Source organism: Pagrus pagrus (genome assembly GCF_965226575.1).
Source record: "Pagrus pagrus genome assembly, chromosome: 23".
NCBI classification, from domain to species: domain Eukaryota; kingdom Metazoa; phylum Chordata; class Actinopteri; order Spariformes; family Sparidae; genus Pagrus; species Pagrus pagrus.
The window spans coordinates 12,219,957-12,244,377 of record NC_140205.1 but is presented as its reverse complement, the minus strand read 5'-3'; the positions used below and the strand labels follow the sequence as shown (position 1 = coordinate 12,244,377).

Genomic DNA, 24,421 nt, shown 5'->3' with positions numbered 1-24,421 from the left:
TTACGTTTGCTAGCTAGCGTTAGCAACGTTAACGTCAGCTGGTGTTGGCAATGTTAATGTTAGCTAGCTAGTGTATGAGAAATATCTGCGCCCCTGCTTCCCACTGAAAAACCACGCGTAACACACCAAGTGATTTTATTTCATCAGAGGTATTACTGTATCTGTGTGTGGAATACACGACATATTTTCATAATCCTGAACAGTAGTTTTCCAGTAGGAAACATCAGGGCTCATAATATGAGCGTAGCCACTCCAGAAACATGATACGTCTGTTTTCCCTCAGAGATTTTGCTATTATCATTTATTAGTGGTGACGAGTGACAAGTTACCAGATGTGAAGTGTGTGTGTGGTAGTGTGTGTGTGTGTGTGTGCATGTTGTAAGAGACAGAGAGAGAATAAGAGAAAGGATAGAAAAGGAGAGAATGGAAGATAAAACACGAGATAAAGATCATACAGTAGAAGCATCCTAAAGAAAGGACAGGCATTGAAAGAAGAAGACAGAAGAAAGAGGGAGATGATTTGTCTTGTAGATGTTCCGTAGACTTGACCATCTCGACCAGGGAGGGCGGCGTTTTCAAGGATGTGGCCGTCTGTGTGCTGTGGTTGGGATGAAAGGGAAGGAAGCCAGGCGGCCCTGGAGGATTCCTCCATGAATCTGTGGGGAATACGCACAAAAAACACGCACACACTCACAAAGTCAACATGTATGTAAATGAGAGGCAACCCTCTAGATCTGTCGAGCAGATGAAGTTAATTGCTTCCATCCTTCTCTACAGTGCAACTCTCATGAATCATCTAACACTGAACAGACACACATCATAGAGCTGTTCTTTCTTTCTTTCTTTCTTTCTTTCTTTCTTTCTTTATTATTCGCAGACATTCCAGTGTTACCCGTAAAAGAGGTTAACACCCTCAAGTATGGGTCAGTTACAGATGTTTGCAGGTGATTAAATCTCCTCTGACATGTTGTTACATGCATCTATGTGTCTGTTTTCCAAGGACTGTCTGTTCATTGTTGAGTTTTCGTTTATTTCCTATTAGATACATGCATACATTATATATAACAGTGATGCATAGGTTCCATTGTGCACAGGCATGCTGATTTTTTTCAAACACGATGTGCCACCAATTTGAACACAAAGTACAACTGGTCACAATCAATTATTGGCACAATCATGTTCTTTCTTTATCTTTTCTTTCTATTTTTAAAACATTATATTGCTGTTTTTACACATATCTTGGATTTACTCCCAGACTTTGTGTGTTCAAGAGATAAAGTGAGACTTTCAACTATTTTTTATCACGATAATTCTACTTCATTAGATTGTGTTTTAAAAATGAGACTTTGAGAGTGTATAGCAAGAGCCTAATCCTGCTGAGCCAAACATGGAGTCTAGTCTGGTGCTATGAAGGAAATCAGGACTTGCATATGGGACGTAAATCATCATCTCATCTCTCATCTCATTTTCTTTCCGCTATTTCCCTATTGGGGTCGCGGGGTGTTGCCGCTTTTATCCCCCCTTTCGAGGGGTTGCGGGGCTACTGGGGCCAAATCCAGCTCTCACCGGGCGAAGGCCAGGGTACACCCCTGAATGAGTCGCCAGTTCATCCAGGGCCCTCTGATGGCAGAGGCTGCCTTGCAGCTTGCAAGGTGCCAACTGCACATCAGGAGCAGTTTAGGGGTTCAGCATCTTGCTCAAGGATGCTTCGGCACGTAGCTCAGTTCCGCCCAGGGGAGCCGGGGTTCGAATCAGCAACCTTCTGGCTGCTGGTCACCTGCTCTACCCACTGAGCTACAGCCGCCCCTAAATCATCATTGTATAGATAAAGATTGAAAAGGAAAAACACTCTTGGCACATTTACAAAAAACAGCCATAGTGCCACCTAGATTCACTTAACCTAAACCAAACAAAACAATGTTTATGTAACATGAGTGTGTTTCCGTGAGAAGTCAAACTGACTCTTCGTTTGTGACAGATTGATTTGCTTTTGCTGCAGCGCAATAAGACAATCTGACCTGAGCTGTTTAACACAATTTGACATTTCAACCGCCCCCAGTAAGGTAATGTGACCTGAGTGATCCTTCTGAGGTATTCCAACTTACCTCCAAATCCATGACCATGAAATCCATACAGGCTTGTGGAGAGCAGTAAAATAGATACAGGACTCTCAAACTTTTCCCCAGTGGAAACAGAAAAGTGGTGGTAATTTTACTCTAATCCCTCTGGACGTTTGTAGGGTGTCCTTGGATAAATTCCCCCACAAAGGTCGCAGCGGGTCACATACCTGGAATCAATTACTGTCAAAGCTTTACCTTAAGGTTTTCACCTACGTCAGCCACACACAGGGATTTATCCGACTCTAACTGAATCTATAACACGTTTGTCTCTCTCGTGTTGTGTTTGCTGCAGTTTTCTCCTCTGTAACGACTTTTGGGATGAAGTCCACTGTCTTTAACACTCATAGCTCTGCTTTGTTTAACGTGAACAAAGACTGATTCAGTGGGTTCCAGTAAAAGATAATTAGCCTGGGCATTTAAGGTGAAAAGCATTAACTCAAGTTGATTCAGCCATTCATTTATCATGGAGCTGGGCTTACCAAATGATTTGTAATTATCTTTTAATGTTTTTTCCATTGATTTTCTTCAGGAATTAGAATTTATGTAGGCTGACTTTAAATACGGTCATTGTTTCAAGTGTCAGAATAAACTGTTTTTTATTCATCCATCCATCCATTTGATCCATTTTTGAGACACATTAGAAAACAAAGACAACAATACTGATGCAACAGAACACTCTGTAACACTTTATAACTGTAAAGTCTGTCAGTAAAGTGGCCCTTAGGCTAGAGAGCTATAATAAAACCTAATTGTACCTGAAAAAAGCTGAACTTCCTCTCAGGCTCTACCTTTGCGGCAATTTGCTTCATTTTATTGGACATCAGCCTGGTGCACACGGCTGTCACAGACGATTAGTTGCCAGCGCCACATGAACTTCCCTCAGAAGTGTATAAGGCCTTGTGAGGAACAGGGTATGGCTCTGTAAAATAACAAGAAAGACCACATCAAAGGTAGGAAGAGAAGAAGAGGCCTTTTTTCCCCGCCATAAATACACTGAGAGCACAGAGAGGATCAGTCTATGGCCACTCACTGCAAGAATAAGTTGTGTCAATACAACTTTATTTGAACTACACGTTCTTCTTGATCTTCATGGTCTCTTTAAGCTTTTCTCTCTTCTTTTAGGACATCCTAATAAACTCCCTGAATGAGGAAAGGTGTGAAAACATTACCTCATTTTCCAGAGCCCTGCAACAGCAAACCTTGACGATCAAAGGCTCACGGCAGCCGAAGACTCTGCCCCTACATACACACATGTTCACAAACAAACACTGACACACACACCATAATAAGACCAGGTGTTGCTCTAATAGTGCTGAAAGGAATATGCTCCTATAAAACACATTGGAGGAGTCTTGCAGGTTGTAAACGTAATTAACTTGCACGTGTTGATACCAAAATAAATCCAAAGGTTCAGGCATATTGTGTTATGTAATCAATGTATTATTGAGCATAAATGACAGTTGTTACTGCTGAAGAAAAGATACAATATGTAGGAATTCTCTGTTAAAATGCTTGTTTGTGTTCAACAATGTTCAAACCCAAAGAAATACAGTCAACTTCACAGAACGTAAACACCCGACAATAGAAGGCACCTCCACGGATCGCTGCTGCAGTCAGGTTGATAAACAGGAGTGAAGATAAATCCACTGTTTAATCCCAAAATTTAAAAAGGTGATCTGTGAGCTCTCCCACACACAACAAATGTCTTTCGTTTTGATAGAGAGCCCCCTAACGGCAGAAGAACATATTATAAGTCTAAATATCTGGCAAGACATGGGGAAGTGTGACATGATAGGGCTCAACTACAGATTGCTTGATATCCCGAGGGTAAAGCAAAATGTCTCGTTGGGCTAGTAAATCTAGTAAAAAAAGAATCAGAAACATTGTTTTTTTTTCTGGAGGTGATGATGGATGCAGCTGAGGTGTCTGCCATCTTGTTTTCCTCGCATTTCTTTTGAGATGAAGACGGCGGTAAAGCCGTTAATGAGCCGAAGCCTATATGATCTTGTTTTTCTGCATCATTCATTCGGTTCATGCTTATGGCACATCCCCAAGATCCTGGTGCTTTGCATCCCAGTGCTTGAAACATTTTGCTTCCTTATATGTCCTAATAAAATGCAACTTTTGTTCATGTTAGTGATGGTTTAGAGACTCGTCAAAGATCATTATTTGTTCCATCTGCTTCAAGATATTCTTAAAATGGTCGCAGCTGTTGATGGCTCACACATGTGGCTTTAGTGGACTGGAAACACAGACAAGGCTGTTCAGCAGATATGATTGTTTTTTTCTTTTTTCTGGAAGAGTCATATGCAGTGGTGAGTCGGGGAGTCCAAGCTGGAGGGGGTCTTATGGTCTGTGGGTTACAGTAAAAAGGACTTTTCTTCCTGGCCGTGGGTCTGCCCGCTGACACACAGTGGAACAAAGCTCTAGATTCTCCACAGAGATCCTTTAGAGAAGGATGACATCAGGCTCGTACTTTGCCAAAAGCAGAGCTCAATTTCTCAGTGATTTATGTTTTAGGTAGTCTATTAATCTCCGATTTGATGGTGCAAAAATATTTTGGCAGTTTGATCCAAGACAGAGGACAATGAGGAGCTGGATAATGTTTTGTGTTTCCACCCCTCTGGTGAAATAACAGTAATCACAACATCTTCTATTATATATCATTTTACCTTTAAGTATAAGGTAAAGATTTCTCAGGGACACAAATGCTCTTTTAGAAGTGCACAAATTATTCCGGCTGAGCTTCAATAAAAAGCTGGTTTCAAGGTTTTAAGAGGCTTTAAAACATCTGTTTATAAAGTGTCTCCAGACGCTTTGTCTGAAGGACAAACCCTTTGACAAGAAAAATTGCAACAGCAGATTTTGTGTGTGGAAAAAGAACAGTACACATTGTGTGTGCGTGAGAGACTTGGTGTGCAGTTTAATAAGATTCATTTAAAATGGCCTTCCAGCACCCAACAGCGCATGAAAGACAGGAACCCAGAGTCAGAGGGGGTTGTAAAATTACCCCCAATCCCCCAGTTGCGTTTGTTGTGACTACAATACAGCAGTAAAACAGGGATCTGGACACTTCACCCTGGGAGTACAGTAACTTTTTCCACAAGGCCTGGTTTCTGCACGGGCTAGTAGACAAGCAACCACATTCAGGACACACACACACACACACACACACACACACACACACACACACACACAGTCTGACAGCTGGTTTCTGTGGTTCTTGACCTGCTCTTACACACAGTTCACTAAACAAGACAAACAGCAGAGGTTAGCCTCTAAAGTCTAGCACAAGACTGACTATCTATTAAGCACACTCACACTTTGACCTATGCTAACATCAGCACGCTGACATTACAACAAAAGTAATGCTCACATGTTGATATTCAGCAGGAATAATGTCTTCACGTTTGCATGTTCACTGTTTTTGTAAGCTGCGTAGCATGCTAACATTTGCTAAATAGCAAGGCTGGGTGTGGGGCGACCAAATATTCTGGCAGCGGTGTTGGTCATGTGTGTTAATTTGGTTTGTAATAGATGACATGGAGCGGTTCAATAGGAGTGGCTGAATGACATTCTGGTACAACAGCAGAAGGTGTTAGGGGGTGACATAGAGGCCTCGAAGCTTCCAGATGATTGTTAGTCTTTGCTGGCTCATTTTTTGTATGAGGCTGGCAGGTTTGCCTATTTCAGGTGCCATTTTCAAACTTCCCCGTTTCTACAAGAAAAAACAACAACCCCAGAGCTAGCGGCATACACGCTGAGAATGGCAAGTTACCCTAAACCTAACCCGGTCGCTAGCGGTATGAACGTCAACAAGCAGCTGTCACCTTTTCTTTTGCAAGGATTTAGCCAGTTTATTGCCATGGCTCGTCTCCCCATGTATACAACAAGTTCCCCCCGGCACTAATTTTCAGGGGCATCAAGACGATTGCGACTGCTTTTTAGGGGGCGTGCAAACTAGCATTTTTCCCCTTGTACTAGAATTAGAATTGGTGCAGCCAGACCTTTCTTTAGCGTCTATGCAAGACCAATTGTCTTTTGTACTCCGAGGTATTTGAAACTGTCAGCCTTTTCAACTGTTAGGTTATTGATGAGAATGATGATGGATGCTAGATGAAAAGTAAAAGGACTAGTACAATTCATCTTGAGAAGGGCATGAATGTCTGCACCAAACTTCATGACAAATCCACCTAATAGTTGTTGAAATATTTCAGTCTGAACCAAAGTGGTGGACAGACATTGCCATCCCTAAAGCCATCCAACTGTACAATATCATCTTTTCAACATACTGTATAATCCCGGTCTTCAGCCCTTCTTACTGCCCCTGGTGACTGATTCATCAGCATCTGCTGTGCATTGTTAAATTTCACAGCAATTCCCGTGAAACAGCAATTTTGGTCGGGTTGACGGGAAGATATGGTGAAACAGCGTTTTATAACACATACAGTCAGCAGGTTGGAACAGTTTGACTGAGATGAAAGGGCGACGCTACATCTGCAAAATGGATAATGGATAAGGACTGTAGAATGCAACAAACGGCAGCAAGCAACTCTTAAATCTTCAGGGTACTTTTGCTTTTCTGCAATTCTAAGTTGTTCTACCTCAAAATAGCTATCAAACAAGGGCTTCTGTTTTATTAAGCCAAAAATGGTAATAGCTGGTCACATGAAGGGGCATATTTATTCAGCAGAAAATAAACTGGAGTCTGCCAGGATTCAGAAGTTAGCATATCCAGACTGTTGGAGGGGATTCAAGGTTAATTTGGAGAAAACATTCATTCCCAAAGCGGCAGGTTATTTGTTCAGATTTAACTAGGGGTGATAAAATTAAAGCTACTACATAATTAACAGGTTTAATTACAGAGTCTGGCTTTAAAAGTCTAATTTGGTCGAACATGTAGAGGGAGGATGACACTCGCCTTCATTTCCCACTCTTTAATTCGTTCTGGCTGACAATGGAAAAACACTGGATTGTGTTTCTGTCATGCATGAAATTTTGTGCTCGAAATTTGCCATTATAGCTCATTTAGCTGATGCCGCTCCTCTGTGTCACTGTTTCCAAAATTGAAAAGCAGAAGCCAAGCCGTGGATAATGCGTCAAACAAAACTGCAACCACTGGAAAATTAGTCATTTCAGTTGTTGACTTTGTGCACAAAAATAGGATTTCTCCTCTGCCAAAACAGCCAAATTACAAGGGAGCGTACAATCAGACGGTCAGATATGGCTGAAGGGAATTGCAGCTAAGTAATAGACACAGCCATTACTTTAATGATGCCAGTAAACCTCGCAAAGGCTTGTGAGTGTGTATGTACAGGCGTTAACGCGTGATTGATGTGCGTGCTGAAGCTTTGCACATACATTTACATGCTTTTCCTCCTGCGCATGAAGATGCACTTACCCTCAAAGCACATACCTGTGCCATATGTTAGGCCATATGGTTTTGTTTGTTTTTGTAGACAATAATTACAATCGGTGACAGTGAAATCAGCCTTTGAAGAGGAGGGTTATTTGTGCAACAGCCAGTAAAACCAACGTAAATCAGAAACGTACAAACACTGATCACCTCTATGTCTACCTTTACTAATCATTACTGACCTAAAATCCTAAGGGGCTCTTCTTTCACACACATATTGGCATGCTCTCACATACAAAGCGGAGATAACACATCCCTGCAGCTGTTGGAGGGAGTGAGTAATGGGGCCATGCCAGCTCCCAGTGTGCACTGTGGGAAAGAAGTTAACAGGAGAGCATTGCGTCACCACCATCACTTTCACCTTGGATTCAGGTCAGTCCAATGCACTATCATGTTAGTGCAATCAGTCTGCCTTGACCAATGAATGACACATGTTGATCAAGAAGATTTACAGTTAATGACTATTTACCGCCATCTGCTGGACGATCACTGCAACTGTAATAATAAAGACTTGATGATTGTAAGAGTGCACTTGTTTAAACCTTTTATATCTTTGTATATTATATACCGGTGAATATAATAGACACAAGCTGAATGTAGCTTACGTAGAAATAATCGTGACAATAAGGGATTTCACCTGACGTTACGTTGCGTCGTTGCTATGGTAACCACAACACGCCAGTCAACCAGAGAGAAATCTGTGATTTGAGTTTTTGCTTGTTTTTTTTAGCTGTATTTCAAGTTGTATGGTCTTTGTGGTTTTACAGGACGAAGGGACGGAGTCTTGAGGACGTGTTAGAACGAAGACTCGGAGATATTGAAAAGTAAGACATTTGCATGAATGTTTGCTTCTTTGTTTGGCAGACAACACCCCAAACATTGGGCTAACTACTTTCAGCTAATTAGATAAGCTAGCTAGCTTCTGTGTAGTTTTCAGTGGACAACGCAGTGTTTTTAACGGTACGCGCAAACATTTAAATCAGAACTTTTATAGAGGTGTTTTTGGGCAATAAGTAAGCTCAATGATGTCTGTATTTGGGTTTACATGTGCGACATAACATGGCAGTATCATTGTCAGTGATTCATGACAGGGGAAAGATTGAAAAGGAAAGCTAGCCGCATTGTGCTAAGATGACAAACTGTTGCTTAATTGTCTTTTTAACAGACGAATATCATCTAATTATATTATAAATACATTTTCTATCAAGGATTTTTTATCATTAAGATACCCCATAATTCCGTGTGTGCAGTTTAAGGTTAAAAAACCCTAGCTAGTTAGATATTAGCTAAATGTATTTTAATTTTGATTTCTGGCAGCAAAACTTCCGACCCGAATATTTCAAAATAAAAGCACAACGTTCAAATATATATCTGATTCTACCTCTGTGCCCTCGGCCTGTGCCTCATTATAATATTATAATTTATTCAAAACTGGTTTTGAGTGTGTGCCATTGTATTTCTTCCTATCATTGCTTCACCTACTGTATCTATGTGTTTTCCGTTAGTGAGTTTATCTGAGGAGGAGCATCGGGACAGCAGGCCTCCCAGCAGAGGAAAAGTGGAGCTGGAGGATCAAGAGGAGGAGGAGGGAAAGAGAATGGAGAAGGACACCCCCCTAGTGGCCCTTGCACCTGATGCTGCACTCCCAGAGGAGCAGCCCTCTGCTGCTATTCATGTCTCTGCTAGTCCTGCTTTCCACTGGCTAGATGAGGTAAGACTCTTAAATGTTGTTAGGCGATCATATTTCTTGGGGATGGCAGTTTGGAGGTTCCTCAGGGAGGACAAACATCATATTTGGCAGTGGCAGTGGCAGGATTACTCGAATTACTTATGAGAAGACGAAAAGAAAAGATTATGAATGGTTATGGAAGATTGTACAGTGGGATTTAATGTGTCTGTTTACCAACAAAAGCCATTTTTATGTTCCAGTTAAATTGATTTTTACAGCAAAACGTGGTACTTTAGATGGATTTATGTTTCTTATGACCTTTATCTCAAATCTTAAAATGTTTTTAATGTTTAAACAAACGTGAAATCAACTGTGGATGAGCACAATACTTTATTATTAACTCAATAGTCACATACAGTAAGCAGACATTCAAGTAGGCCCACAGTTTGAACTTCATATGAGCTCATTCTTTCACTGAGTGGCTTTATTGAGTCAACACCTGATTAGCCCATTTATCATGGGCATGCATCACCTCATCCCTCCATTTTAACAGACGTCATATCGCCCAGGATACTAGACGGCGGACACTTAAGAGTGTGGGATTTATAAACCCCATAGTATAGTGTAAATACTCATGGATACTCATGCTAAAGTTGTATACATTTTTGTATACATTCATGAAAAGGTGATTCCAATAAGGATGGAGCTTTCAAAGAAGAGCAGGCATCAATGTGATTTAAAACTACCAGACACTGCAGTGTATACAGCCATGTAGTTAGAACTTTATTCATTTTTTTGATATAAAAAGTGCATAATCTTTTGGCATGACAGTTGAATATGAATGATAGAAAAGGTCAATATTGTACACACACAAAGCTCCAAATACACACATAATTACTATGAATGGTCACAATAATGCACAGTCTTTATCACTGCTCGAATATCAACAATCATCAAAACTTGTACTGTAGGACCTATGTATTATATAAAAGCTATCATACCTCACAAAATAAAATAAATACTGTACACGTTCTTAAAGCGAAACATTTCTTTCCCCATCCTTCCCATTCACAGTGTGTATAGAATGGATTAAATGATGCAATACAGTTTTCTAACATCAGGCAGCAGTATTGTACAAGTGGTGAGTCAGGGAGGACACTTTTTTTTTTCTTTTTTTCTCCATGTGAAAACTGGTGTGTGGCATCGAGAGATGTGCAGTAGTTCAGTGCACCCAAGGGTGGAAAAACATTTTTTTTTTTATCTTGCAGCAGTCCTGCTCTGAAGCTGCTGTCAAGAAGAATTTACTAAAGCATCAATAATGCAGAATGTACTTGGGAGTGATCTGATATAAATTTATCTCAGGCTGCATATTTATACTGGGGTGTTTTTTTATTGTAAAGGATGATTATACATTAGTAAAATGTCCCAGTGTAATTAAATAAATGACACAGAAGCTGTAAGTGTTGTATATCACTTCCTGTAGCTCTTTTTTTTTAAACACTCTGACCCCAGCGTGAAGTCTGTGGCAATGAATTTCAGACCCACTTTAAAACTTAGCTCTCATATACCTCACCTGAGTGGCTGCTGTTAATTATTAAACCATTCAGAGTGGAGAAAGTGATAGCTCATTAGTTTTTACTGCCATTGTGTGCCATGGTGCGTCTCAGCTCGGTTTATAGCAGGAGGCACCAGGACAGGAAGTAGAGAAATGTCAGAGAAAGAGCGGAAAAATCTCTCATGGTAACCCTCCGTTTAATATTATGGCCCCTGTAGGAGGCTGGCCTTTACACTGCATGTGTGGTTTTTTTATTAGTCCATCATCGTTCATAGTCCATTGTCCTTTATTATCATCATTTTAATCCAACATTTTGAAGGCCACGCTCACCACAGTGGAAAAAAGTAATAGCACGGTTAATTTTTTTCACAATTACTTTTGTTATTACTGCATTCAAACTGTCTATAGGACTTCTTTTTTGGTGTACACGTATGCATGTGTAAATGTGTGCAAATGCATGACTATGCGCATGTGTATGAGCTTCTCAGGCTACTTGTTCTTCCATTTTTCTGACTGTCTTTGTTTGTGTTTGTCTGACTGACTACACTTGTGAATATTAACTGTACCTATCCTCTTAAGGAGCATAGTTCTTGGGCCGTATCATCATCTTGACAGTCTTGAAGGCCTGCCTGTAGTTGGTGGGGTAGTACTCCGTCGACATGTTGTGCCAGGTTCCCCAGAAGATCCCGTTTCGGACTCCCTTGTACCTCTTGTGATAGTACTTCCCGTTGAGGTTGGCGGACATGCAGGCGTCGAACCACCAGCCAGAGCTGTAATAGGCGCCGCAGTTTCCAGAGGGGTACATGTCGTTGTCGCGGTCGGGCGTGGAGAAAAACTTCTGGTCATGGTTGAAGTGCTTATTGAAGCTGATGGCGTTCCCGGCTGTCCCACTGCAATAACATATCGATTTATTTAAGATGTAGTCCTCCTTTATAAATATTTGATCACACATGCAGAGAAACCAATATTGTACCTGTATCCGCTGACAGACAGCCGATAGCGAAGGAATTCATTGGCCACATAGAACTGGTCGTACTTGGCATACTCCCGAACACCCTCAAAGTCCTCCAGCTCGATACGCACGATCATGTCTTTGGCCTTTGTCAGCAAGTGGATATGGTCATTGCCCAGCCAGAACTCACCTCTACAGCAGAGAAAAAAAGGCAGATTGGGGGGGGGTGGAAGAGAACAAAATGAGATATAGGTTATGAATGAGCTCATATGCTTGTTCACTTGATTAGAAAGTGGATACTCTAACTGAATTTACTCATCCCCACAGGGGAGGAGAGGAAAGGAGGAGATGCAAGGGAGAGTAGTGTGGCAGTAAAAGAAAGATGAGAGCAGACATTATTCTTTCAGTGGGAGGTTATACTAGATCTGTAGGCACCGTTATCAAGAGGTAGCCATGGTTATTTCCCTTATAAAATTCCTTCCTACAGGAGCTGAGACAAAAATAGAGGAAAAGAGCTGAAATTTTAATCCGGTTAGAGGCTATAGAAGAGGCTCTGCATGAACACAAAATATAATCAGTGTGAAAGGGCTGCTTCCCAACATTTTTACCTGTTCCTCAACTTTACCAAACTTTTGTTTTGTCTTAAATCACTTATTTAAGTCAAGAAGTGTATTACCTGTTAAACTGTGTGAGCCCTACTGTGGTGCTGTATTTGTATTTGTTGTTCTACATGTGATAAACAGTGACAGTGAGAACAGGTGCGCATTGTATGGACCTCTAAGCACTGACGGGGCATTCTTAAGTGGTGGGAGGAAGGGTAAAGCCATTTTGTAACAAATAACACTCTGTTACAGCTGGTGCACTGATGGGTGTGCTTGGATTTCCAAAGATGAGTTCTGCTTGTCAAGAGTAACAGAAGAATCTTGAATTAATGCATTGTTTCCTATTATGTTGAAGATTTGCTTCAGCCTTGCTCACCCCTATGGTTACCCGAGCAGATGGTAGGTTCCGGTTAGGTGAGGCTGAGAAATAGAGCTGCAATGTTTACTCGATTATTTGGCAACTATTAAATGAATCAACCACTATTTTGAAAATCGAGTATTCAGCTGAAAATGTGTCCGGTTGTGGACAAAACAATGCATTTGTGGACATTATCTTGGGCTTTGGGAGACACGGGTTGATTGTTTTGACATTTTATAAACTAAACAACTGATAAAATTATTAAAAACAAAGTCAAAAGATTAACTGAAAATTGAAATAAGCGTTAGTTGCAGCCCTACTTAGAAGATGATTAAAGGCCAGTTACTGAGCGAAAGTAGAGGTAAGGTAGGTGGCAGCTTGTAGATTTCCCACCATCATTTCTTTATTTTCAAGCTTTTCATGTTGAACTTCTTGGGGTTTGTGTTATGCTTGCCTTTTATACTATTTTAGTTAGAGGGGTACTCTGGTGATTTAGTATTGCACTGACAGATAATAAATGAGATTCTCAGGGTTATTTTCTCAGACTTAAAGTTTTCCAGTGCTTTTCAACACGAACTGCCCTCTGTATGGGGTGGCAGCACTAGCGAGCATGCAATTAAGTCTGTAATATAACTCTTTGTGGTCATATTTGAACCCAAGCATCTTCTGCCCATTCAAGCCCTCGCATCCCAATACAATTTTAGCTTTTGACACCAAAGTCTGTACATGACTTGAGAGCTGCAGTGATAAGTAAATTAAATCAATAAATCATAAATCAATTGCAAGAAAATGAAGTGCCATCTATTGGCAAAGCTTTTTAAGGAGAAACATTTGCTGGTTCAGGCTCCTTAAATGTCAAGATTATCTGCTTTTCTTTGTCATTTATGATAATAAGAGTAGAGTAAGAGTAAGAGTCTTCATGTTTTGGACTGTTGGTTGGACAAAATAGGCAACTTGAAGAAATTGTGATGAGCATTTTTCACAATTTTTTGGCATGTTATAGACTAATTTCTTATGATCCTGCAAAATAATCTGCAAACCTGCCAAATAACCTTTAGCTGCAGCCATTACATTAAAACTAATAGAACTGGTTGTCTATGAAAGCCTCTAAGCAACTCTTTCCCTCATTCTAAGATACACTGTGAGAGGAAGCTAGTATTTACACCCTAGTCCATTACCTGAGGTTCCCGAAACCTTTCTTATACTCGGCCCAGGTGCGGTTGAAGCTGACAGAGCCATCGAGCCGTTGCTGTATCACGGTCCATCCACCTCCATAGGACTCCATGTCGCAGAAGACCTCAAATGTCCCGTTGCGAGGATCAGGGGTCACGCGATACACACCGTTCTTCCTCGCCTCGAGCACATTGTAGTCTGAACATTCCCGAGGGGCTAAGATGACTGCAAGGAGACAGAGAGAGAGAAAGGATGGAGGGTGGTGATATTTAGTAATCTATTCACTTTTCTCTGGCATTTTTCTCTGCCCAACCAAGGGACAGTTATAGAAACAGCCCCTGAGGCTGAGGATGGGAAAAGAATATGCGATAAGTTAGCAGGAAATCCAGCTTTAACCATTGTGGAAGTTCTCATTCCTGCATTAATTTCCTGTGCGGTCTATAGAAACCCAAAACAGTTCAGTTTGCCCTTTAGCCAACCAGGCTTTTGGTCAGCTCCTTGTTTTGATCAGGCTTGAGTTCAGCAAGTCATCAAGCATTAAAACACTAACTTTCAGTAAGCATTTGAGAACTCTGTAGTCTTATCCTCTATTTCTCAACATGATGTCCTCTTTTTGGAAATCACACTGACTATCTGGACTCCAACATGAAAGAAGTGAGTGAAAGGACAAAGGCCACTATCAAACTATAGAAGTCAGTGACCTTCCCCTGTGCTGCTCCACAGGCCCATTTTATACAACTTCTCTACCTTCCAAGATCCCTTACTTTTTTTAACCTGCCCACTTATTTCTCAAACTCTTGCCCCTGTGTCGCACTGCAGGCTGCTGACCCCACCCAGAACCGAGGTCCAAAGGCCCCTGTCAGTTAGCATTTGGGAATTGAAAGGAACAGACTTGTCAAAACGTGGGAAAGTGTAAAACTGGATTAGAGAGGCGTACCCCCTCCCTGCATGTTCGGCACCTGGGGCCTAAATCATCTTGACATTGGGCAGGCAGCATGTGGACCCCTTCCTGAGTTTGTTTGGTGAACTCCATCGCTGATACAGTTTTGTCACACAGTTAAATCTGTTTAGTGGCTTGGTAGATTATGATAGAGCAAGGGTATGGGGAACCATACCGATTACAGAGAGCCAGACATCAGGTGGTTCAAGCACAGGGAGGGGGAGTCTAGACCAAATAGTGTTTTGGGGAGTGGAGGGACGTGCAGTCTTGATACTTCATGGTAACATTAGCACAAGGTTAGAATTTGTTTTTTTTTCTGTAATGATTAAATCAGAACTAGTACATGGTGCACGAAATAATGGTTGCTTTGAAACGCAATCACGATCCATGATTTAAGTTGATTTAATTTCAAAATGCCCTGTGAGACTATTTACCAAACGAGGCAGCTGGAGTCGGAAGATCATCTGATCAGATGATCTTGCAAATCCATCCAACCAGGCTTCAAGATGACCAGTGGTTAAAATAACCATTTGTTTGGCAACTCATCAAGGTTAGTGTAGATGCCACTACAACATCAGTTATATTGGAGCTGGAGAGCATTTCTCCATTGAAAGAAGAGCGAAAAACAGCACTGAAGATACTGAAGGCTCTGTTGGTAGGGCTCTCATACTGTTGACCAAATAGGTTAAAGTTAGCCTGTGAAAATTGTGATAGACATATGGTTTGTCCAATCACCTGCCAAGCATTTTTTGTGCTAAGAGCCTGCCCTTTTCTGAACAATCCTGAGGACAATTTCCCAGATGGTTCCATGTAAGAAACCATCTGGCGCATCAGGTTATAAGACTATAGCCAGACTAGAATGAGCCTATGAATTTCTTCATTTTCATCTTAAAACATAATGTTGCATTAAAAAGTTTCTCATCCGCCATGCCACTAGCTATAAGTCATGTTGTATAGTTCACATAATGTCACCCAAGGAGGGGCCATGTGGAGTAATTTGTCGAATCAGCACAGCCATCTAGTTGGCTTCTTCACTCTATTGTTCTGTTCATAGTTCAAATCTGCTAGTCAGTGAGGTTATGTGAAGTTTAAACAGAAGCAAGAGGCCATTAAACTCTGTGCTGTCTGCGGTTTGCCTTCAAGATCGATCTGCATCCATTTTGCACCCCTACTTTGGTTGCAGACTGTAGATCACCCCATATGGAGAACAGTCTGGGAGTCGAACGTGAGGTTACAAATTTTATCCTTGTCACGTTAACAGCTCTATCTGCACTCTGCATTCAAAGTATTGTCATGTAAATTCTTCCAGTGTCTCCTTCACTTCAAGTGTCTGACTGTAGTCTCTCTGCTTTACATTTCCCTCTCCTTATTTGTCCCTATCTGTCTGACTGGGCAGCCAGTATCCCTTGACAGACAACAGCCATCTCATCTAACTACTCTGGCACTGTGCCTGACCTAAATAACTCTAATATCAGCCACTTGCTGATGTCCAAATTACTGTTGGCTGATTGGCTGTCTGACTGTTGAGGTCGCAGTGGAGTCAAATGACTGCCTAATTGGGTGGTTGATAGCTTTGCCTGCTTTCTTGCCTACTTATTAATTTCCATAATTTCCAATTCCATAGGCTCCCTTAAAGGCTCATAACTGACATGCTTTTAACTGACCATTTTTTAATACCACCGACTGCACAGAAATGATGGGCATAAAAGGATGACAACTCTGTTATCAAGGATACATTCCCTATGACAACCAGGAGTCACACTGATAGGCACTTTTTTAATAGAAGGAAACATGTATCCTAAGTGATAGTGGACTCTTTCCCCGCAAAAACGGTTCAAATAGAGTACTGCTGTCTGTTTGATGGAAAGACATTCTCATCAAACAACAACACTCTTCCTTTAGGAAGTTGTGTATCACCACATTGCAGACAAGCAGTTCCTGACAATGTGGCGGGCTGGACATCCATTCTCTTTGTTTATAATTGAGTTAATGTAGCTGAACAGTAACATGAATTGCTTTCCATTCACCTCAAGGCCCTAATACGTCTTGCAGGAGTGAAAGTGAAGATTAGTGCTTGCAGCAAGGATGGGAATTGGCAAGGAGGGTGAAATAAATGCTTACAGCACGGCGAGCCGTGAGTGATAAAAGCATCTTGACAAACTAACTATTAGTCCTGCTTGATGGTGAAATTGCAATTCTACATTGGCCTAAAATGTTGGTGTAATTTATGTTTTTTATAAGCTGCATTGTTCATTTGCTGATGTATTTTTTTACTTGGAACAAAATAGTTTGGATAAAAGGACGAAGAAAGTTCGGTGAAGTGAGTGTCCTTAGATGCCTCTTCTAAACTCACTGAGTGTAAATGTTGTTTGAACTGTGTTGTGTAGCCTAATGAGCTGTACCAGTGTGCGGCTGATGTCTAAATCCCTTCTCGTGTGTGAGTGGTTAGCATTTGCTGGCCAGTGATCCATCACCACAGCTCTTATCTACATAAATACACACATCTGTCTCTAAAAATGTCCTGATATAATCTTCAGATGATCACTTTAGGTCTGCTTGCTTCTATTGCTCTGGATGCCAACTGAATTTAAATGTTGTTTGTGCGAATCTCTATTTAACAATTATTTAATGATTTAGCTGCAATTTGGCAGCTGGATGGTTTATTCAGGAGTCAGGAGAGCCATTAAACTCTGAATTGCTTCACTAAGCACTTTTTACTTTGTGATAAACAACTTGAAAACATTTTTCACTGAAAGTCACTGTAGTGTTCATAGCATGTAGGGACATTAATTCAGCACCTGGTATTTGTAGTTTTAATTAAACCACACCAATGGTGAATAGGGTAAAAAAACAAAACTAATAGATATCGCAATGAAACTTCCCCAGTTGATTACTTAAATTAAGACAATTATTTGTTGTATTATGACTTTCCTGAAATGTTATGTTTTAATATGCAAATCGGGAATTTTCAATTTAATTCCATTTCCAGAACATAAATCTGAATATTGGATAACGCCAGGTGTTTTAATGAATAGAATATTTTATAAATCAGGCTATGAATGATATATGAACAAGCTGCCTCTGTAAATACCTTCAGAATATAGATAGGATATAAAACTGGAAAGGTTGATGTATGTAAGTGCTGCTGAAGAAGTATCTGATAAAATATGCATCACTCTGCGTAAACTTCCAGAGCAGACAACTAAAATAAATGTTTAAATGTGTATTTTGGACATTTTCTTTAAACCAGTCTGAAGGAAGACATGATATGGAAGCAAAAATGTCTAAAATGGTGTTTTCACCTCTAGTGTTTGACCTGTAAATGGGATTAGTGTGACATGTATCTGTCATGAGTAGTATGAAAAAAACCTACATCAGAGCCTGTCTTAAAGATCTGAAAAGTTTTGTTTGTATTAGATGTTCATTGTGTCTTTTGGAGTAGGAAGTATCACTTGAGTAAAACAGCAGTTACAACATTGTTTATACTCATGTTGTGAAACTGCACGAGTCTTATTACATTTTGGTCTCTTTACTCGGCAACAACAGCTGTCCCCCGTCTACTTCTTTGGATTCACTCCAGACACCGTCAGGCACGATTTCCTAACTTGCGGCAGAATAATTTGCCGGTTCTTGACTTTAACATGACAGATTGATGTACAAATACAAGTGTTAGTGACCCTGTGTGCCACCCGTGACTAATGTTGGGGAAAGCCACCCACATTACTTCTTGCGTTGTTGTCAAGAGATAATGAGAGCTAGTTGTTTTATGCAGGAATGAGCACTCAAGAGCATGACCTCCAGAGGAAGAGAGAGGTGGGGGGGGGTGGAGAGGGAGGCAGAGGTAAGGGATTAAAGAGAGAGGGAGACGGTGAAAGTTATGGAGAGAGGAGTGAAAAAGAGTGGCACTATGTAGAGAAATGGATAGATGAAGAACAGATAGACCGAGTATAAATGTGGGAGAGAGAGAGGACGGGATTGAAGGAGCTGAAGGAGAGTCTGAAGGAGAAAGAGGCAAGTTTAGGGGAGAAGAAAATGCAAGATGGGATTCCCTTCACACCACTGTCCCCGCTAATCTACTTAGAAATAAGCTCACATCTGTTTTCCACATAAAAGCCCCAAAATAGTGTCACATTCACTCATGCAAAATCAGGATATTATTCAGCTTCAGCCTGAAAAGTGGCCTGCATTTCAACTGTGCCCTCATCCAAATAAGCTTTTACATCAATGTGAAGTGGAATGTGTGCTACGCTTGGCTAGTTTGCAATCCCTACTGATAACTCTTTGCATATATTCACCATCAGGAGGTTCTCCTCATTCCTCTTTACAGAATTAAACCTGACTCTAGAAACGGCTGCTTATTTTTTGAAATGCTCACACTTTGTATTAGTGTGGGCGCCAAGTATCTGTCTTTCCTCCCCCTCCCCCTTTTCAGTTCGTCCATATGGAGAGTAGTGGAATGTCAGAGCACTTGAATTAGTTATATAACAACTCATTTGAATTCTCACTTTGACCCCAGTTGTCATATTGCTTCACTCATGTACAGTATGACCTCAACCTAAAGATATTTTGCTGTGGTAATTTTTTGCTATGGCTGCACTTAAGCCGACTGAGGCTCTATTATAGTAATGTAGCACACACGGGCAGCTATTGTTGGCATTGTGCTTTTTAAAGGTGATGAAAAATTCCTCTTATGATTAAATTAATCCCCCCCCAAACTATGTTCATATCAGTAATGGAGAAGGCATGTCGCAACAAACCACTGTGTATGGTAGACAATGTCATTGTCAGCCTGAAAGATTTCATTTCCCATTTCCCAGAAAGGCCAAGTTGGGTGAAGGTGACCACCCAGAGTTTGGTTGTTTGTAGTGATTACAAGTCGCCATGTCCACTTAAGCGTGATTGGATACATCCTATGCCAGAAAATTCACCTCGCTACAGACCAAAGGATCCCTGGTCCCGGTCTACAAATCGAGTTTCATTACCATAACAACATCTGTGCTGAATTTAAAGGAACAGAAGAGAGGAGAATAGAGAAATGGCCTCTTGATCATGCTCAAAAAGATTGCAGAAATGAAATGCATAAGAGGATGAGTGAACAGGAGAGGCACCTTTTGAAACAGCAGATAGAACAGAATAGAAAATAACAGAAAACTCAAAGAAAGGGGTTTTCATTGAAAAGGGAATACATTTATAGGAAAAAGCTGAAAAGATGGAGAGGGCTTTCAAAGGAGGGGAAAGATAGGATAGAAAAAAAGATTGGAGCATTCAAAATAACAAAATAGAGAATCTTAGTAAAAGCAGGCTTACACTGAGGGGCGTTCTGCACCGGACACGCGGTGGTGCACGTGGAGCTCAGCTTGTTGACCACTCCCGTGATGTTCTCCACCTTCCTGTCCACCATAGCCTGCAGATTGTCTATGTTGAGCAGGTTCAGCCCCTCCAGGCGACCCTGCAGAGCCGAGATCTGGCTCCTGGCGTTGCGCAGGCTGGCCGACATCCTATTCAGCTTCACCTGGGAAAAGGAAAGGAAATAATTTCTGTGCAGAGACTACAAAGCAGGTGGATAACTGAAGTCACCAGCCGCCTTCATTGTTTCACCAGCCAATTAGGATTTTTTAATAGGTACGAGTCTGCTTGATGTTTGGCCGTCTGCCAGAGTGGCTGTGTGAGAGTCAACAAAGTTAGCAGACAGGGCCAAAATTTAGCGCCGTTTCGCTGCTGTCTAACGCCGATTCCCCACCCTGTTGACAATAGCAGGAATTTTCCCTGGTGGTCCAGTGCCAGGTAGGACTTCACAGGTCTATAAACATCTGGCCAGTTTACATTCCAGCTGGGTACGTTTGATCGGGCAAATTTTGATGACTTTTTTCCTACAGTGTTTTATAGAGCACATTTTGGTTTAGTTTGTTTAGAGTAGTGTCACTAAAATATTCACAAGGCTGATAATGATGCTGGCTCACTGGGAATTCACATGGCTCTGATGGAAAACAGAAATTGGTGCAGTGACACTGTTGCACTCTAAATTATGTTTATCTGGTACAGAATGTGCATCAATGTAGATTTTTACATCCTTTGAACAATTTCCAAACTAATCCTCACCCGAATTTAGATTAGGATGACAAATACACTTAACTTTTATTGACAATTCATTGAGATTTACTGAATATAAAATATAAACCTGGAGGTTTCATCTTTGCATCAAAACATGGATATTGAAATAGAGCTCATTTCTTGGTAAATCCTACATTTTCTGATTAAAAGTGTTAAAAATTCTGAACTGCGACTCTTACCTGCATCTCCTGCATACTGCTTGGGCTCGGTGTAATTTTCCCAAAAATAGAACCTTGCGCTGGTCCAGCATTGTCCACAGTAACTCTAGGCACCATCCCATCTCCCCTCTCCTCCTGGCTGGACCCACCTTGCACATCCTGCCCTGTCAGGTCGGGTCTCACATCTTCGTTGTCCCTTTGAACTGGGATCTGCGTCTGTCCCTGGTCAGCTTGCTGATGTCCAAAAGCCTCATTGCCCCGTGCCCCACGGCACTCCTGGCACCCGCTCTTCAGCTTATTGACCACCTCCTTCAGACTCTGCAGCTCCTTCATCGTCTTCTCCAGCAGCCTGAACTGCTTGGGCAGCTGGATGGTGAGGGGAGGCAAGGTGAGCTGGTAAGGGCAATCCTCCCCCTCCTCTGCCCCGGCCCCGGAGCTCCCGCACTGGCCCGAGGGTCTCAGTTTCATGGGGCAGGAGACGGGGGTACCAGACTCAGATCCCAAAGAGAAGGGTCCTCTAGCGTCCCATCTCTGGTGTGAGTTGATGGGGAAGTCCGCTGCCCGGCTGGTGCGCGGCACCAAGGCGGCTGTGAGCAGTAGACTGGCACAAACGCAAAGCACAAGTGTCCTCATTTTACTGAAATAAGTGTGTGTAAAGTGAGAGTGTCTGCAACTTCCTCCGATGTGAACTCAGAAAGTGTCCGGATGCCTAAAGTAATATGAATGAGAGTGTGTGTCTGTGCCCGCAGCTGTAGATTGTAAGTGTAGGAGTATGTGAGTGTGTGTCCAGTATCCTATTGGTTTAAGAGTGTGTGTGTGTGTGTGTGTGTGTGTGTGAGTGTGTGTGAGCACAGCCTGCAGGACGGAGAGCGCGCAGGGGAACTGCCGCTGCCTCAGATAGCTGTGTCATTAATATCAGGACGGGTGAGGGAGGGAGGAGAGAGAGGCAGAGAGAGAGAGATGGGAGAGGGAGGGTGCTGAGTTAGAGAGGATGGGAGGGGCAGCACTATTGCGTAATGCAAAACACCATATCAGCAGCACTGTGAAAAAGCCACAGAGACGCAGACAGAAATTATGGGAGTGGGAGAGAGGGAGAGAAAGAGGGGGAGGAAATGAGGGGGGGAGAAGAGAGAGATGGTAGGTCCTTCTCTTGCAGTCAGGGCATGGTGCCGTCCTGCTCATTTCCCCGAAGAGCAAAGTGACTCAGTGCACAGGAACTATCCACTCAACTGACGTTAGGGTGATGTTCTTTCACGCTCCGTTGTTTTGCAGTTTTGGATGTCCGCAGCAGAAAAATTTAAAGGCCTCGTCCCCTGACCCGGTCCAGACTCCAGTGCCTCATTTAAAAAACTCTGCCAGTCACTCTCCAGTTCCAAATTAGGCTCAGGTGGGCACAATTACTGTAAAATCCATGCTTAGCTTGGAGGAATTACAAGTGCAAGTACAAACAACTTGTTTGTTTACATGTATTTTACAAGGCTTGGTGAGGATGTTGCAAATGTAGCAGAAGAATAATCAAGAGACCTCGGAATCAGTTTTCCCCGAATCTCGATAGACATCCTTTGCATTATTGAGCACCTGCTAGTTAAGAAAACAACTGATTGTCAGTTATTGGACCTGATATTCGACTATTTTGCGATTGTTGGAACCACTATCTTCTTTCAATTTCTGGTATAATTAATTAAGCTGTTTTGGTACTATCGCAGTCGCCTCTCTCTGTTTGTAGTCACCATTCCGTGGTCTTACCCAGTGTCAACACGACAAGACGATCTGATTGATTGAACATCACAAGTGTCATTGTCATTTTGTATTAATAACCTGAATCTGCAAAATAACTACTAATCAAAGTTAGTAAAAAGGAGTTCAAACTAAAATGTTTGCCTCAAAAATGTAGAATAGAATTGAGATATGTTCTAGAGGCTAAAAAGTGCTTAAAAAGTAAATATTACAACCCGACCGATATATCGGCTGATATCGGCCTATCACAGATATATTGGTATTGGCATATATGTTGTCGATATTGGCTGATATGAAAACTTTTTGATTTTAAAGAACATGATTTATAATAATTCAACTTCAAATTAAGTCTATAGTTTAAGTTCACTGATGTCCTTTTAGACTATAAAGTTTATTGCTAAACTGTAAAATATTCTGCCTCCATTACATATCTTTGTCACAAGAGTATGATAACCACATTTGAGGGATCGTGGCAAAAAGTGTCTGTATATCCAGCCGATAAATCAATATCTGAATTTTTTACTCCCTAATATTGATATCGGCATCATCCCCAAAAACAGCATATCGGTCTGGCTCTAGTAAATATAGCCTACATCATAGTCCAGTTTTAATGGTTGCCTTCTTTGTCACGGTGTCAAAAAACTGGACAGAATTTTAACAGCCTTTCTTTATTGGTATCATGAAGAAAACATGGAAATATAAAAGCAATATGAAACCAACGGCACCAGATACACCTGCAACATGTCACTGAAATAAATACAAAACAGCTTTTTTTTCTTTTTTGTTTGTTGGCTTGCTTTGGTCGCCTCACTGGCTGTCAGGGTGGATATCATTAATTGAAACTGCTGGGTGCTCTTTATTCATGTGTGCTGCTTAACGATTCTCTTGCATTTACCGCTGTGTGTTAGGAGTGTTTTAATGAAGGGAAATGGGACGTTTTAGTAGCACAACACACTTGTTTTGGGACCCCCTTGAAAACAGGAGATACAGCTCAAGGGGTTCGACCTGATATAATACATTTGACTAATTAATATATTCAACAGTGCCTTTTGTTGGCTTTTTAGAAAACTTCATTTCATCACTTGAAAGTTATTTCACTTGCCTCCTCCTTAGAGAGATCAGAAAATTGGATTATTGATCTATTATTTTAAAGTAAGTGTTGCTGGAGGATACATCAACATGGCAGATGTAGGCTGACAGGCGAAGTGTTCTCATCCTCAGCGCTCCCCTCTATGGCCCCATATGTTTATAAAGTTGCACAACTTAATTTACAGTGTATTAAAACTGTAATTGCTGTGATGTTACAGCAATAGCATTGATGCCTTTATGATTTGGTTTATGGCGTTTTTTTCTTTACAAAGTGGACAGATAATGAAGTTTTAATGAATAAACAACAAACAATTCTATTGTTTTTGTCTGTAATGATGATGTGGTCATGTGGTCATTTTTGATGGTTTTTAAAGTCACAACCACAAACAATGTTCATTCATTATGGAATCTCATGCAGCATCTTATTAGTAACAATTATTAAGCAATACAAGCTCCTTACATTAATTGTTTACTCTGCAGAGTGATTCGTTGCTGTGGATCCTCACCCACAGTCTGGATGTTACCCTACTTGGAGTCTTGT

At 41.3% G+C, this 24,421-nt stretch overlaps 2 protein-coding genes across 6 annotated transcripts in view; one reads left to right on the top strand and one right to left on the bottom strand.

The window, feature by feature from the left end:
- Positions 1-8,213: 8,213 nt before the first annotated feature.
- ccdc146 (coiled-coil domain containing 146) overlaps positions 8,214-24,421 on the top strand; it is a 52,662-nt gene continuing 36,454 nt past the window's right edge. For all 5 annotated transcript variants that reach the window (XM_084346414.1, XM_084346413.1, XM_084346412.1 and 2 more), the window contains exons 1-2: positions 8,214-8,360; positions 9,042-9,247. In XM_084346414.1, coding sequence (XP_084202540.1) covers position 8,360; positions 9,042-9,247 — 207 coding nt within the window. In that variant the 5' untranslated portion in view covers positions 8,214-8,359. The remainder of the gene's footprint in view (positions 8,361-9,041; positions 9,248-24,421) is intronic.
- Positions 9,936-21,950, bottom strand: fgl2a (fibrinogen-like 2a). The gene is made up of 5 exons (XM_084345922.1): positions 21,076-21,950; positions 20,093-20,297; positions 13,851-14,070; positions 11,734-11,904; positions 9,936-11,650 (listed from the first exon to the last, which is right to left on the bottom strand). Exons 1-5 carry the CDS (start codon positions 21,685-21,687, stop codon positions 11,335-11,337), a joined length of 1,524 nt encoding a protein of 507 aa, XP_084202048.1. The 5' UTR covers positions 21,688-21,950; the 3' UTR covers positions 9,936-11,334.

Bases quoted from the DNA above. Each gene is read 5' to 3' on its own strand.
- fgl2a (XM_084345922.1), bottom strand. From the start codon at position 21,687: ATGAGGACACTTGTGCTTTGCGTTTGTGCCAGTCTACTGCTCACAGCC. The intron at 14,071-20,092 runs GTAAGCCTGCTT...GTCTCCTTGCAG, and splicing joins GGTGCAGAACGCCCCTCAGT to TCATCTTAGCCCCTCGGGAA. The intron at 11,651-11,733 runs GTACAATATTGG...ATGTTATTGCAG, and splicing joins CTGTCTGTCAGCGGATACAG to TGGGACAGCCGGGAACGCCA.